At 54.1% G+C, this 13,025-nt stretch overlaps 1 protein-coding gene across 2 annotated transcripts in view; it reads right to left on the bottom strand.

Annotated features, from left to right (window-relative positions):
* The window catches only part of HTT (huntingtin), a 2,178,328-nt gene that overhangs the window by 296,069 nt on the left and 1,869,234 nt on the right, over nt 1-13,025 (bottom strand). For both annotated transcript variants that reach the window (XM_086964158.1, XM_086964157.1), the window contains one exon: nt 11,489-11,619. In XM_086964158.1, the coding sequence (XP_086820284.1) occupies nt 11,489-11,619 (131 nt within the window). The remainder of the gene's footprint in view (nt 1-11,488; nt 11,620-13,025) is intronic.

Consider the following 13,025-nt stretch of genomic DNA (forward strand, 5'->3'; position numbering starts at 1 on the left):
GTATGTTGCAGTACCACATGGCGGTGGTGTTGTCCGTGAACACCTGCACTACACTCCCGTTGACAAAGGGGAGGAATGCCTTCAGTGCTAGACGAATCGCCCGTAGCTCCAACAGGTTGATATGGAGCCGGGACTCCGCCGGAGACCAGATGCCTCTGATCTCCGCCTCTCCCAAGTGGCCTCCCCAGCCCTGGAGGGACGCGTCCGTCACGACAACGTGCTCCGGTTGGGGAAGGGAGAGGGACTTGCCCCTGACCCAATCGCGGTCCGTAAGCCACCACTGCAGTTGTCTCGCAGTGCCCTCCGAGATCAAGACGTGCCCTGATGCTGGGCCCACTGAAACTTCAGGTCCCACTGCAGAGCCCGCATCCGCCACCGGGCGTGATGCACCAGAAGGATGCAGGAAGCCATCAGCCCCAGCAGCCGCAGCGTCAACCTGACCGAAACCCGGGATAGCGGCTGAAAGATGGGAATCAACGCCTGAATATCCCGGATCCGCCGTTCCGGAGGATAAACCCGAAACTGCGCCGAGTCCAGAACCGCTCCGATGAAAAGGAGCTTTCGAGAGGGACACAGGTGTGATTTCGGCACATTGATGGAGAACCCCAGGTCGTGCAAGAGGTCTGCCGTCATCTGGAGGTGGTGGACGACTGTCTGGGGCGAGCCCGCCTTCAACAACCAGTCGTCTAGGTAGGGGAAGACTGAGACCCCTAACCTGCGCAGACGGGCTGCGACCACCGCCAACACCTTTGTGAACACCCGTGGGGCGCTTGTAAAGCCGAAGGGGAGCACGATAAACTGAAAGTGCTCCTGGCCTACCGTGAACCGCAGGTAACGCCGGTGGGCCGGCAGGACGGGGATGTGAAAATACGCATCCTGCAAGTCCAACGCTACCATCCAGTCTTGCGGGTCTAGAGCAGCCAAGACCTGAGCCAAAGTCAACATCTTGAACTTCTCCTTCCGGAGGAAGCCGTTGACGTTCCTTAGATCCAAGATAGGACGTAGGCCCCCTTTGTCCTTCTTTGGTACCAGAAAGTAGTGGGAATAGCAACCACGTCCTACTTCTGGCCCAGGAACGCGCTCGATGGCCCCCTTGGCCAAGAGGGCCGTAACTTCCTCCTGCAGAAGTTGCAAGTGGTCCCCCGACACACGGTGGTTCTGCGGTGGCATGGCTGGAGGAGTTGTCTCGAAGGGGAGGGAGTAGCCCCTTCGGACGATTTGCAGCACCCACCCATCCGATGTGATCGTGCGCCAGCGGGCGTGGTGATGGCGAACCCTGCCACCCACTGGCGTCACGTGGGCCTGAAAGCACGGACTAGGAGGATTTTGAGGCAGATGCTGCGGGGGGAGATGTGGTCTGACCCCGCCTCTGTCCCCGACCGCCTCCACGGCGGTTTCCACAGCCGCCACCGCGTTGAAGTGATTGCTGCGGTGCGTGGCTGGCAGCACGTGTGGGGGCGCCCCTTCCGTGGCCACGAAAGGAGCGAAACGAACCCGTTTGCTGGCGCTGGGTCGAGAGACCCAAGGACTTAGCCGTGACCCTGGAGTCCTTGAAGCGTTCCAGCGCGTGGTCCGCCTTGTCACCAAACAGATGACAGCCATCGAACGGCATGTCCATCAATGTGTTTTGGACATCTGCCGAGAAGTTGGCGTATCTCAACCAGGCGTGGCGACGAATCGCCACCGTCGTGGACATCGCTCTGCCTAGCGAGTCGGTCGTATCGAGACCACATCGAATGGAATACCTAGCTGCATCTCGGCCTTCAGCAACAGCTTTGCCGAGTTTAGCCCGCACCTCCATGGGGCATTCTGGCAGCAGCTCCGCGACCGTGTCCCACACAGAGTGGGTGTAACGGCCCAAGAGGCAAGCGGTGTTGCAAGACCGCAGTCCTAAACTCAGGGACGAGAAGACCTTCTTGCCATATTGGTCATACCTCTTGGATTCCCGATCGGGCGGAGCCGACGGGAATGCGGACTGGGAGGTAGAGGCCTGGATCACCAGGCTCTCAGGGGTGGGGTGGGTGGACAGGAACTTGGGGTCGTCCGGACAAGGACGGTGGCGTCTGGCCACGTTCCGATCAACAGGCGCACCTGAAGAGGGCCTGGACCAAGTGCCCAACAGAATGTCTGATAAGGCTTCGTTAAACGGCAGCAGAGGCTCCTGTGGGCATGACCGCGGTTTGAAGACCTCAGTGAGGATGTTAGGCCTCACGGCCGCGACGGGGAGCTCAAGGTTTAAGGCCTTGGCAGCCCTCATCAACACCACTGAATAGGCAGCTCCCTCCTCCGATGCCACGGAAGGAGGAGAGACGAAGCCAGGGTTGGGAGAGTCATCCAAACCACTGGCGTCCCCCAAATCACCTGTCCAGTCCATGTCATACTGACACTCACGTGACAGAGGGTCCTCAGACCCCTCCCAGCCCTCACCATACTCTACATCATCACCATAGTCGGTGTCAACCATGTAGACCGGCTCCACGGGGTCGACAGGCCCCATCGGCGTCGATCCCGGCGTCGGGCGACGCCGGTCCGACTCCGCGTCCGGATTCGGTGAGGGTATGGGGACGGCGCCGCCCGGAGCCGGCGCCGGAGCCCCAGTGCCGCCCGAAGCCGGCACCGAGGAACCGGCGTCGCGCGGAGGCGGCGCCGGGGGCAACCCCGATGGAATCGGCGCCGGATTGGAAGGACGTCCATCCGGCGTCGACCCTGAAGGCCCTAGCGGCACCGGGAGCATCCGACGGCGTCGAGGTAGGGTCAGCTGAACCGCTAGGGCCTCCGGACGGGTTCACTGGGCCCGTAGGCACCGTGGAACCCGCCGGAGGAGATAGGGCCCTCATGGCCACGAGGAACGCCTCTATCTCCTCAGGCGTCGCACCTTGCCCAGGGACCCGAGGGTATGGGGCAGGCCGCGCCGGCGACTCTCGCGGAGCCGCGGGGTTGGGGTCACCCGAACCCCCGGCCGCATCGCGCGAGCGTCGGGGGGAGTCGGGGGTACGATGACGACGCCCCGACTTCTTGTGTTTCTTACCTGAGGAACTCGACGAGTGATGTCGACTTCCGGAGCGCCCGGCGCGGCTCCGCGACCGCTCCCTCGAACGCTCCCTGGACCTCCGGCCGGACCGCGACCTCTCTCGACGCGGGGCCGACACCCGGAGCTCGAGCAGCTTGCGGGACCGCTCCCGCCTAGCCTTGCTAGTCAGAGCCCGGCAATCGACGCAGGAGTCGACATCGTGGTCGGGGCCCAGGCACCGGAGACAGAGTCGGTGATGGTCCCTGACCGACATCGTGCGGTCACAACCGTCACAGTTTTTGAAACCGGGCATCCTACCAGGCACAAAAGATAGAAATAAGTTGAAATAACTTGGTCAAAAGACCGAGTACCGCTCTTCAGATCTGCGTCCACTGGCGCGGAAAAAAGAAGAACTGGCGTCAGCGCGCGGAGGCGGCGTCTATATACTCCAGCGACGTCATCACGGCGCACGACGCCAACGACGGACGCGGAGCCGCAGGAGACGCCTGCAGACGACGCCTACCGACGCGCAAGGGTACTGCTACGCAAAAGTTTCCGGATCCAGACTGACGCCTGGGGATATTCTAAGGTAAGGAATCTAACACTAACGTGTTTCTTTCAGATAAACTTTTTGCCACAGCATCCCTGCGCGCCGTGGGAGCGGTGCTATCACGCGACTCCACCCAGGTGTCATCCACGCACGTGACGTCAGATTGTCACATAAGCCCCACCTCGGCGCGCCTACGTCAGTTTTCTCCTGAGAAATTTTCAGCGCCACAATGCGGAGCCATTAGACAAAACTGTAGGTACATGGGAACAGTGTGCGAAAGAGCAAAAAAACTGGAAAAAGAGGAATGGTGACGAACAACACCATAAGGAGCAGTGTCAACACTGCAGCACCCTAAGGCAGAGAAAAAAGGGAAGAACAGAGCACACCCCTGAGCAGCCACCCTGCCAGTATGTAGACAGCCCCCTCCTGGAGACAGGGAACACATGCAAAATGTGATGACAACATGCAGCAGGAATACAACTCCAATCAGGAATAACGAAGGGGAAACGGTGTCGAGACAAACAGGAACGACAACCTCCGAGGTAACCCCAGCAAAGAGTGCGACAACCCCCCAAGGTAAAAAGGGGCAAAGCACAACCGGAGGGCCCCCAACCCAGAGGGTTAGCAGAGGGACCAGCACCTTTACTAACCAAAGAGGAGAGGAAGGGGAGGGAAAGGAGAGAAGGCTACCTCCGATCCTGGATCAGAGCATAGGGGCACAGGAGCACCCATAACCCCATCCTGCAATGCACCAAAGAGGAAGAAAAGAAAGAGAAACAAGACGTAGCCTCCCGTCAAAAAGGGCGAAAGAATGCACTCACATAAGGCATAGCCACCCACCGGGAGGCGAGTGCAGAAGACCAAGCCAAAGGTCCTCGCAGAATGGGGAGGAAGGGTGGGTCGTGAAAGAATCTACAGCTAGAATCGTCTCTACCAGATACATTGTTACAGAAGGTAAATAACTCGTACATCTGATAGAGACTACTAGCCGCAGATTCCTTCATGTAGACTAGATACCCTAGCAATACCCAATGGAAAGGAGGGACTGCGAAAAGACCCCACCAGCCTGGACATCACAGAGGGCCCTACAGGGGACCCGAGCCATGGACAAGGCGAAAAGCCCTGTCCCTTCCAGGCAAGTGGAACACCTTCATGCAGAACACCACCGACCCCAAGAGGGATGTAGGAAGAAAAAAGAAGACAGAAGAAGCCCTTACACTCACAACAGGAGAGCCAAGGGCAAGGCCAGAGAGGCCGAAGCACCCCACTCCATTACAGGGCAACAGAGCTTCCATCCAATGCCAGGACACGGCAGAGGAAGAAGAAATCCTAGAGGGCCCAAGGAAACAAGGGAAAAGAAGGCGAGTCTACCCTAGACAGAAGGCAACTAACCAGACAGAGCGGCACTGACAGTAATTAGTCGCCAAGAGCAAGAAAAACAGCCTGGGGTCCCAAGAAGACCGGCAAGCAACGCCGAACAAGGGAGAAACACAGAACCATCCAAGCCCGCAGGACAGGAGTGGGAAGTTGAGGAAAGACCCGGACACCCACTACGAGGGGTCCGCGCACACAGCCTAAAGAAGCAACAGCAACATACGTAAACGCCAAAGAAAGCATGGGCCTGAAGGCAACGTGAACTACCTAGAAGAATGCAAGCTATATAACAGCTACCATTACCCCACATAGGGTAAGGAAAGTCCCAAGACATGGGAACCCTCTTTGAAAGAATCTTCCACAGCAGAGGAAGGAACGAAAAAGCCACGGGGGGGAAAAAAAAAAAACAGCGGAAGGCTTGTCAAGTAGCCGAAGACAAAACAGAAGGCCTAATCTGAGGGCCAAGTCCATACAGACAATTCCAACAAAAACACACACACACAGTTGACAAAAGGGCCATCCAGCAGCCAACAACGCCACAGTCCCAGCAAGGAGGACTAGAGTGGCCATAAAACACACTCCACAGCAGGAGCAACCGGCCCAAAAGAAGGTCCAGAACAAGTCAACTCAGCAATCACTGAAGAGGGAAGGAGGAGGAGGAGGATGATAAGGAGGAGGACGTAGCCCTGCCAAGAACCTTTGGATGGCAGAGTCTGCCGGGGCAAGGAATAACAGGGTGCCATCGAATGGAACATCAATCAGCCCCTCCCAAACATTTTGAGGGAACACGCCATCCCGAAGCCAAGCATGGCGACGGAGGCCGACTGAGGAAGCCATGGCCCGGCCTAGCACCTCCGAGATGTCCAGAGCGGAGCAGAGAATAAACGCTGCTAGTTCCCGGCCACCCAACGCATGATATCGTAAGTCTACCTTAACAGTCTCCTGTGAAGCTGCTGATCTCAAGGACTCAGCCAAGTCCCACAAACAAGAGGTGGCCCTAGTCAACACACAAGGTGTTAAGGGCCCGCAGGGCAGCGCTGGTCGAGGCGAACATGTTGCGACCCCAAGAGTCCAGCCAGCGAGCCTCCCTGGACGGTGGAGTCAAAAGTGGCGGCAGGGAGGGAAAGCAGTCCGCAAAAGTGGACTTGAGGCAGAGGGGTGGAGGGAAAGACATGCCGGGTCACGCGGCGCCGGAAGGTGCCGGTGCAGAAGGTGTTGAGGCACCGGATCCCCTGAGGCGGGGCGCCTCCAGGACCCCGTCAGGGAAGAAAGAAGCGAACCCTCAAACACCAGCAACAGCTCCCTCCCACCAGATCCCTGGTGGAAAACCCCCAAGAGATGGTCTGCCGTAAAATGAGCAACCGGGTAACCCATGCGCAGAATGCCCACAGCCGTGGACACCGCATGAGCGAAGGCCGCACCCGCCTCTGTAGGGCCCCGCGGTGGAGAAAGCAGCTCCTTCATGGGCGACTGCTGTAAACTAAGGTGGCCGTCCCCAAAGCCAAGCGGGGCGGGCAAAGGCCAGACCTGGAAGTCAGAAGGGACCGAAGAGTGGGGGACCTGTCACTCCTCCGGCGAGCACCCTGGCCTCGGGAATGGCAGGGAGCCACCCTTCGATGATGCCCGTGAAAATGCCACCACGCGGCGACCTTTCTCCGGAGGAGGAGGACACCAGTATGCACCCAACCTCCGGAGAAGAGGGAGCGTCCGAAGACGAATCCGCGACTTAGCGCCCGTCTGGCGCCGTAGAGTCCTCTGCCAGAGGCAGGACGGCAAGGCCATCCGGCGCCGAAGGAGATGCCGGATAGGGCTCTTCAAAGCCACACCGCGCCGGGGACCGCAGCGGGCCGGATCCGAAGTGGCAAAGGGGCGGCTCCGGAACGGCGCCGACTCGACCTCCGCTGAGGCAGCCGCCTGTGTGGAGGAACGAGAGGGACCAGAGGAGTGACAAGAAGCCCTCCGTCAGCCTCGGCCCAGCATGTGACGGAGGTGGCCCGGCGATCCATGCGGCGCCGCCAGGGGCAACTCAACCTCCGACTCGCCCTCCGACGTGGCAGCCGCCTTCGTTGAGGGACAAGAAAGGCACGGAGGAGGACGAGGGGTCCCCATACAGCCTCGACCCAGAGCGGGACGAGGAGAGTCCACCGACCCCTGTGGCGCCGCCCGGTCCAGCAGCTGCCAGCACCATAGCGGTGTCACGTCGGCCTTAGACAGGACCACCTTGTCCAAGAACCGAGAGGGGACTCAGGGATGCGACCCGAGCCCCGGCGACCTCCTGCGACACCACAGGGACTCCCGCAGGAGTTTGCGGCGAGGCAGAGGAGCTGTGGTCCAAAGGAGGGACCCCTGAAGGTCCGCACCTCAACAGCACCACATCCTCCAAGTCTGGAGCCGAACCAGTTCGGCTCCAGATCCCTTGCCTAGCGCGGGGCCCTCCGTGGCGGCTCCAGCGCCGCCGCAGATGGCCCCGTGCTATGCAAGGGATCCACTGACATCCCAGGAGGGGAAGGAGGAGGAGATGCCAGCGAGGCCTGCAAGGCCGCCGCATATGTCTCCATCTGGACTCTCAACGCCCCTTCACCGGGAAACGGTGGATAGGAGGACGACACGTGGGGTCGCATCACCCGCGGAGAGCCCACACCCCCGGCAGGCCAAACACCAGCCCCTGGGGACAAACTGCGACACTTACCCACTAGGGAGCGACGCTCTTGCGACATCGGAGAGGGACAAGGACGCCGACGACGGCAATTTCTGAAATCGTCCACCGAGACTGAACGAGGGGATGAAGACGAACTTGAGAGACACGCCAAGAGTAGTTTCACCCGGTGCTCCCGCTGCGACTTCGGCTTCAACTGTTGGCAAGCCTCACTATCAGTGGTGCCGTGATCTTCCCCTAAACACCACATACAAATGAGGTGAGGGTCCGTCGCCGACATAAGACGCCCGCACGACGTGCAAGTCTTGAAGCCCAAAGGCATTCGCACACTGTTCACCAAAACATAGCACAATGAGGGAGAAAAAAAGAGGCCTGAACAGAGACCGGATCTGCGTTGCACACGGAAAAGTAAAAAACTGACATAGGCGCGCCGGGGTGGGGCTTATGTGACCTCAATGACGTCACGTGCGCGGACGACGCCGGGCGGAGTCGCGTGATGCAGCCCCTCCCCCGGCGCACAGGGATGCTGTGGCAAAAAGTTTTCCGAATCCAGTCTCAGGCCTGTGGATAATTCTATGTAAAGGAATCTGTGGCTAGTAGTCTCTATCAGATCCAAGGGCTAGTTGGCTGGCCTCCTGATCAGAGCCTCAGGGACAGAAAAAGCTCCAACCATCCCGAACTTGCACCTGGACCCGGCCCGAGTACCCTCCGACTCTTGGACCCTTTGAAGTGGTGCTAAAGGTGCTCAGATAGCCTAAATCCATAACTTGGGACTTTCTCCGCCAAAAGTTGCTCTGAGAACCGAGAGGTGATCGAAAACTACCTGCTCGGCGATCCACCCAAGGTGCATTTCCAGTAGGCCTGACTTTGCGGCAGCACACGCTACTTTCTTCTAGTCAGGAGCAAATCCTGTTCAGCGGCTATTCGCAGAAGGGCTATCTGGCCTCGTGGAGCACTTGCCAGCTACAGCCTGTAGCTTGACCCCACTGGAGATTTTCGACTTCCATAAGATGATGCTTCTTCCTCAGGCACTGCTGGCTGACTTGCCCCACTGTACTCTACCTTCTCAAAATAATTCTTTTAAAATGATTGTAAGTCCAAAGGTACGCGAAGACTGAGCCCAATCCACTTTGGGTACCTTACCTGCGCTCCATGGTGGTCAGCTATAACTTTCATCTTTGCCCCAATCTGGCGTCACTAGAGGTCCACAGTAGGCACTTTAATCTTTTAAGAGTTATTTTTCACTTTAAAAATTCATAACTCTGGTTCTACTGATTGGGTTTTTGTTACTTGTTGTCAAATAATTCATTTAAATTTACCCAATATTTCTAAATTGGTGTAGGGTTTTTCTTGTGTTTTCACTTTGTTTAAGTGCTGGATAAATACTTTACACCTTGCCTCTAAGTTAAGCCTGATTGCTTTTGTGTCAAACTACTGAAGGATGAAGGAAAGGTTAATTTAGTGACTTTTTGTAGTTGACCCTGGCAAGGATTGTGATGTTGCTTGAGAATAGCTTACACCCCCATTCCCCAGCACCCTATTTCTCACATTATCTTTGTTCTTCTTTGGATCTTGCATGTTTTGTTTTTGTGGGTAAAAGGTAGAATTGTTACTCTCATATGTGTTATGTTGCTTTACAATTATTGTGTTAGGATCATACAATATTCTTGCTTGCAAAAGGTTGCACCGTTTGGAATGCAGCTCGACATTCCTTGCCTGCATGCGGAGCTGCAAGTATGTGGAGTGTTTACTGGTCCTAAAACCTTGAGGGCCTTTTGGTGTTCTCAGAATAAAAAAATCTACATGGAATTGCCTCCATTTCGTGTGAATCATTTAACTGTGATCACATCATTACATGGCTGTGTGCCAGTTAAGTCTCTGCAGACATACTTTCTACTTAAAATGGTGTAAAGTGGGAAAAAGGGGTGGAAGGAAAATCAACAGTGACAAATAGTGTTCCATAGCCACTCAGTCCTTTAAAAAAGCAGTGAAATAAAGTGAAGCTTAAAGAGTGTGCAATTCACTAACATGTCTAGCTGCTGTAATGGCCACAGGGAAAGGAGTATTTCATTAAACGTGCAAGAATACAAGCGCTCAAAAGGCTGACCCATTAGAAAAGTATCCCACTTTGTAACTGAAAAAGGCAGCCAAATTTGTCCTGAATATCCCTGAGAAACTGATTTAATTCAGGTAACTTGAGAAGAGAACTTTCATCTGGTGAAAAAAGGACATACAGAAATAGTACCTGGCTACCCTTAAATTGTGCTAATGTTCAGCCCTTCTGTACAAGGGGCTATCTAGTACTTTTTGCTAAGCCTCCTACAAGCGATACAAAGGTTTGGAACAGGAAAGTGCTTCGTATCTATACTGAGGTTTAAATGCTGGGCAATAATATAGTGGTCTATTGCCTCCATTCAGGGTACTGAAATCTTGCCCCCTGAATAAGGTGCCAGCATTGGCGTAGCTGGGGAGGGTGGTCCGCCCCAGGCGGCCTTTGTAGTTTATTTGGGTACCGGGACACTCACTGACACTACTGTCAGTCAGTCTAGCTACGCCTCTGATTCCCTCTCTGTCTTGCTCCTTACTTACTGAAAACCGTGACTTGAAGAAACGGTTCACAACCTCTCTTTCCTTCTTTCATTTAGTTGCTTCCCTGTGAAATGGATCCAAAAAGGAAAAACACTCTTGCGGGAAATGCCCTCTTTCTGACATTTTTCTATTCCAAAGTGCATCCTCGGGATGGAGAGAAATAAAAGGTTTTAAATATGAAAAATAAATACATAACTAAATAAAGCAAGACCGAGTGGTTGCAAAGTGGCCAGATTAGTTGTATTCACATCCAAACACATCAGCCTCACTTTACAGACTTTGCAGTGAAGCGCTACTTTTGTTTTCTCGTCTTTTTTTGGACAGCATTGTTGTCCCCAGGTGGGGAAGTGCACCATTCCTGGATGTATTGCAATACCTGGTTAATGCCAGCAACCACGAAGGAGGATTGTATTTCCACTGCCCCATTTAGAGGTGGGGGACTAACCTTGCAAAAATGGGGTACAGAAAAGTTACCAGGAGGAAGAGAACACGAAAGTGAATTCCTTTAGAACTTATCGTCAAGGGAGAGTTGTGCTTGTATCCAAACTATAATTGCTCATTTGTTGAAAAAGTCCCTTTATTGACTTTTGAAAGACGCAGTGTGCATAATGTAATTTTCTCTGTACAATAATTATTTCCTTTATAGTGTTTTTTTCTTCTCAAATAATAATAAAAGAAAAACATCTGTTTAGCTCGCACATTTTATTCAGGATGCTTTTGTCGCATATACTTATCTTTATAATAATTCGAATATCATGGAACTTTCTCATGAGTAGTGCAAGGCAAAGTATTATCAAACCAATTAGAAGGTATGCCTTTTGAGCCTATATGTCTATTTCATATTGGCTTAGTTCTCTTTTTCACACAAACAAAGAACAGAAAACAAAATGCTCAAGAGAAATTGGACTTAAACTGGAGCTTGACATCTGAAACTCCGCTTACATCTGAACAGAACACAAATACTAATCTTCTTTACCACCAAAGGAAGCAGCTTGAAGTGCTGGATGGCTGTGAACTTACAGTGCAGGTGCTCTGGTGAGGGCACGACAGACTTCTGTTATGTGCCATTTCCACGTCTCCTCTTGGAGCTATGCTTGAAATTGCTCAATGAATGATCTGGAAACAATTTCTGAGGATTATTACAGACTATAATTTTCTCCAGAGCACTGTATGTGAGCAAGAAAGATTGTAAGTGAGGTAAGTGTAAGTAGGTGGTCATAGTTCATGTTCTAATACCACATGGTCGTACATGGCCAACTCCTCTGCATATACCATTATGGCTTGTACTACAATTGTTTGCAGAGCATACCTGGAGTTAATCGGAGATGTTGGAGGTGAAGCCGGAGGAGGCGCATCCGTTTCATCTTCGTCTTCTTCATCCCATTCCTCTTCTCGTAATGGAGTGATGCGATTTCCTAACCACACTGAGTGTATAGAGACCTACAAAAGGAGGAAGGGTCATTAAAACAGTAATGTGTAACTCGGCCCTAATAGGAATGCAGAATAACATAGTGAAAGCCTTTTTATATTGCAGTTTTTTGCCTGTAAATATAGAACCTTTTAAAGAGTGCTGTAAAGTTTGCCACTGCACATTAAAAACCAAACTTAGAGCTGTACACTGAAATTCAGGGACTCTGAATGAGACTAGACCATTAGTGCAAATCCTACATACCATGAGACACGTTCAAAACTGCCAACGCTCACAGGGAACTGACCTCACAGTGGTTCACTCCACAGGAATTATACGTCAGATAGCCCAACCTCGGATGACTCTGTACATTAGAGACGCCCAGTCCCATTCAGTAAATAGTACGGCAGTGGCATCCCTTGCAGTCCCTAGCTGCCCTTAACAGGGACAGAGACTGTAGTATGGACTCACTGAAGACCTGGTAGTGATCATGCCCTGTACAGAACAGATAGTCAGTGGTTTCTGAACTGATTACGGCGAGGAGTTAATCAGGAAAGCCCATCTATCACCAGGGGTGGCTCCAGAAGTGGAGATATTCAATCAATCAATCAACATATTTATAAAGCGAGCTACTCTCCCGCAAGGGTCCCGAGGCGCTGGGAGGGGGGAGGGAAGGGTTGTACTGCTACTGCTCGAAGAGCCAGGTCTTGAGTTGCTTCCTGAAGGAGAGATGGTCCTGGGTCAGCCGAAGATAGGTGGAGAGGGAGTTCCACGTCTTGGCCGCCAGGTAGGAGAAAGATCTTCCTCCGGTGGTGGTTCTGTGAATCCGTGGGACGGTGGCGAGGGCGAGGCTGGCGGACAGGAGTTGTCGGGTGGGTGTGTAGAACGTGAGGCGGTTGTTGAGGTATTTGGGGCCCATGTCGTGGAGGGCCTTGTGAGCGTGGGTGAGGAGCCTGAACGTGATCCTTTTGCTGACGGGGAGCCAGTGCAGGTCTCGCAGGTGAGCAGAGATGTGGCTGTGTTGCGAGGGACGTCCAGGATGAGTCGTGCAGAAGCGTTCTGTATGCGCTGGAGTCTTTCCTGTAGTTTGGCTGTGGTACCAGCGTAGAGGGCGTTCCCGTAGTCCAGTCGGCTGGTGACGAGAGCCTGGGTGACCGTCTTTCTGGTTTCGGTGGGGATCCTCCTGAAGATCTTTCGGAGCATGCACAGGGTGTTGAAACACAATGACGAGACGGCGTTGACTTGCTTGGTCATCGTGAGGGAGGAGTCCAGGACGAAACCCAGGTTGCGTGCGTGGTCCATGGGCTTGGGGGCGGTGCCCAGTGCAGGGGGCCACCAGGAGTCGTCACAGGCTGAGGGGGATGGTCCGAGGACGAGGACTTCTGTCTTGTCAGAGTTGAGTTTCAGACGGCTGAGCTTCATCCATCCAGATTGATTG

The sequence above is a fragment of the Lissotriton vulgaris genome, chromosome 3_2 (assembly GCF_964263255.1).
Source record: "Lissotriton vulgaris chromosome 3_2, aLisVul1.2, whole genome shotgun sequence".
In the NCBI taxonomy this organism is placed as follows: domain Eukaryota; kingdom Metazoa; phylum Chordata; class Amphibia; order Caudata; family Salamandridae; genus Lissotriton; species Lissotriton vulgaris.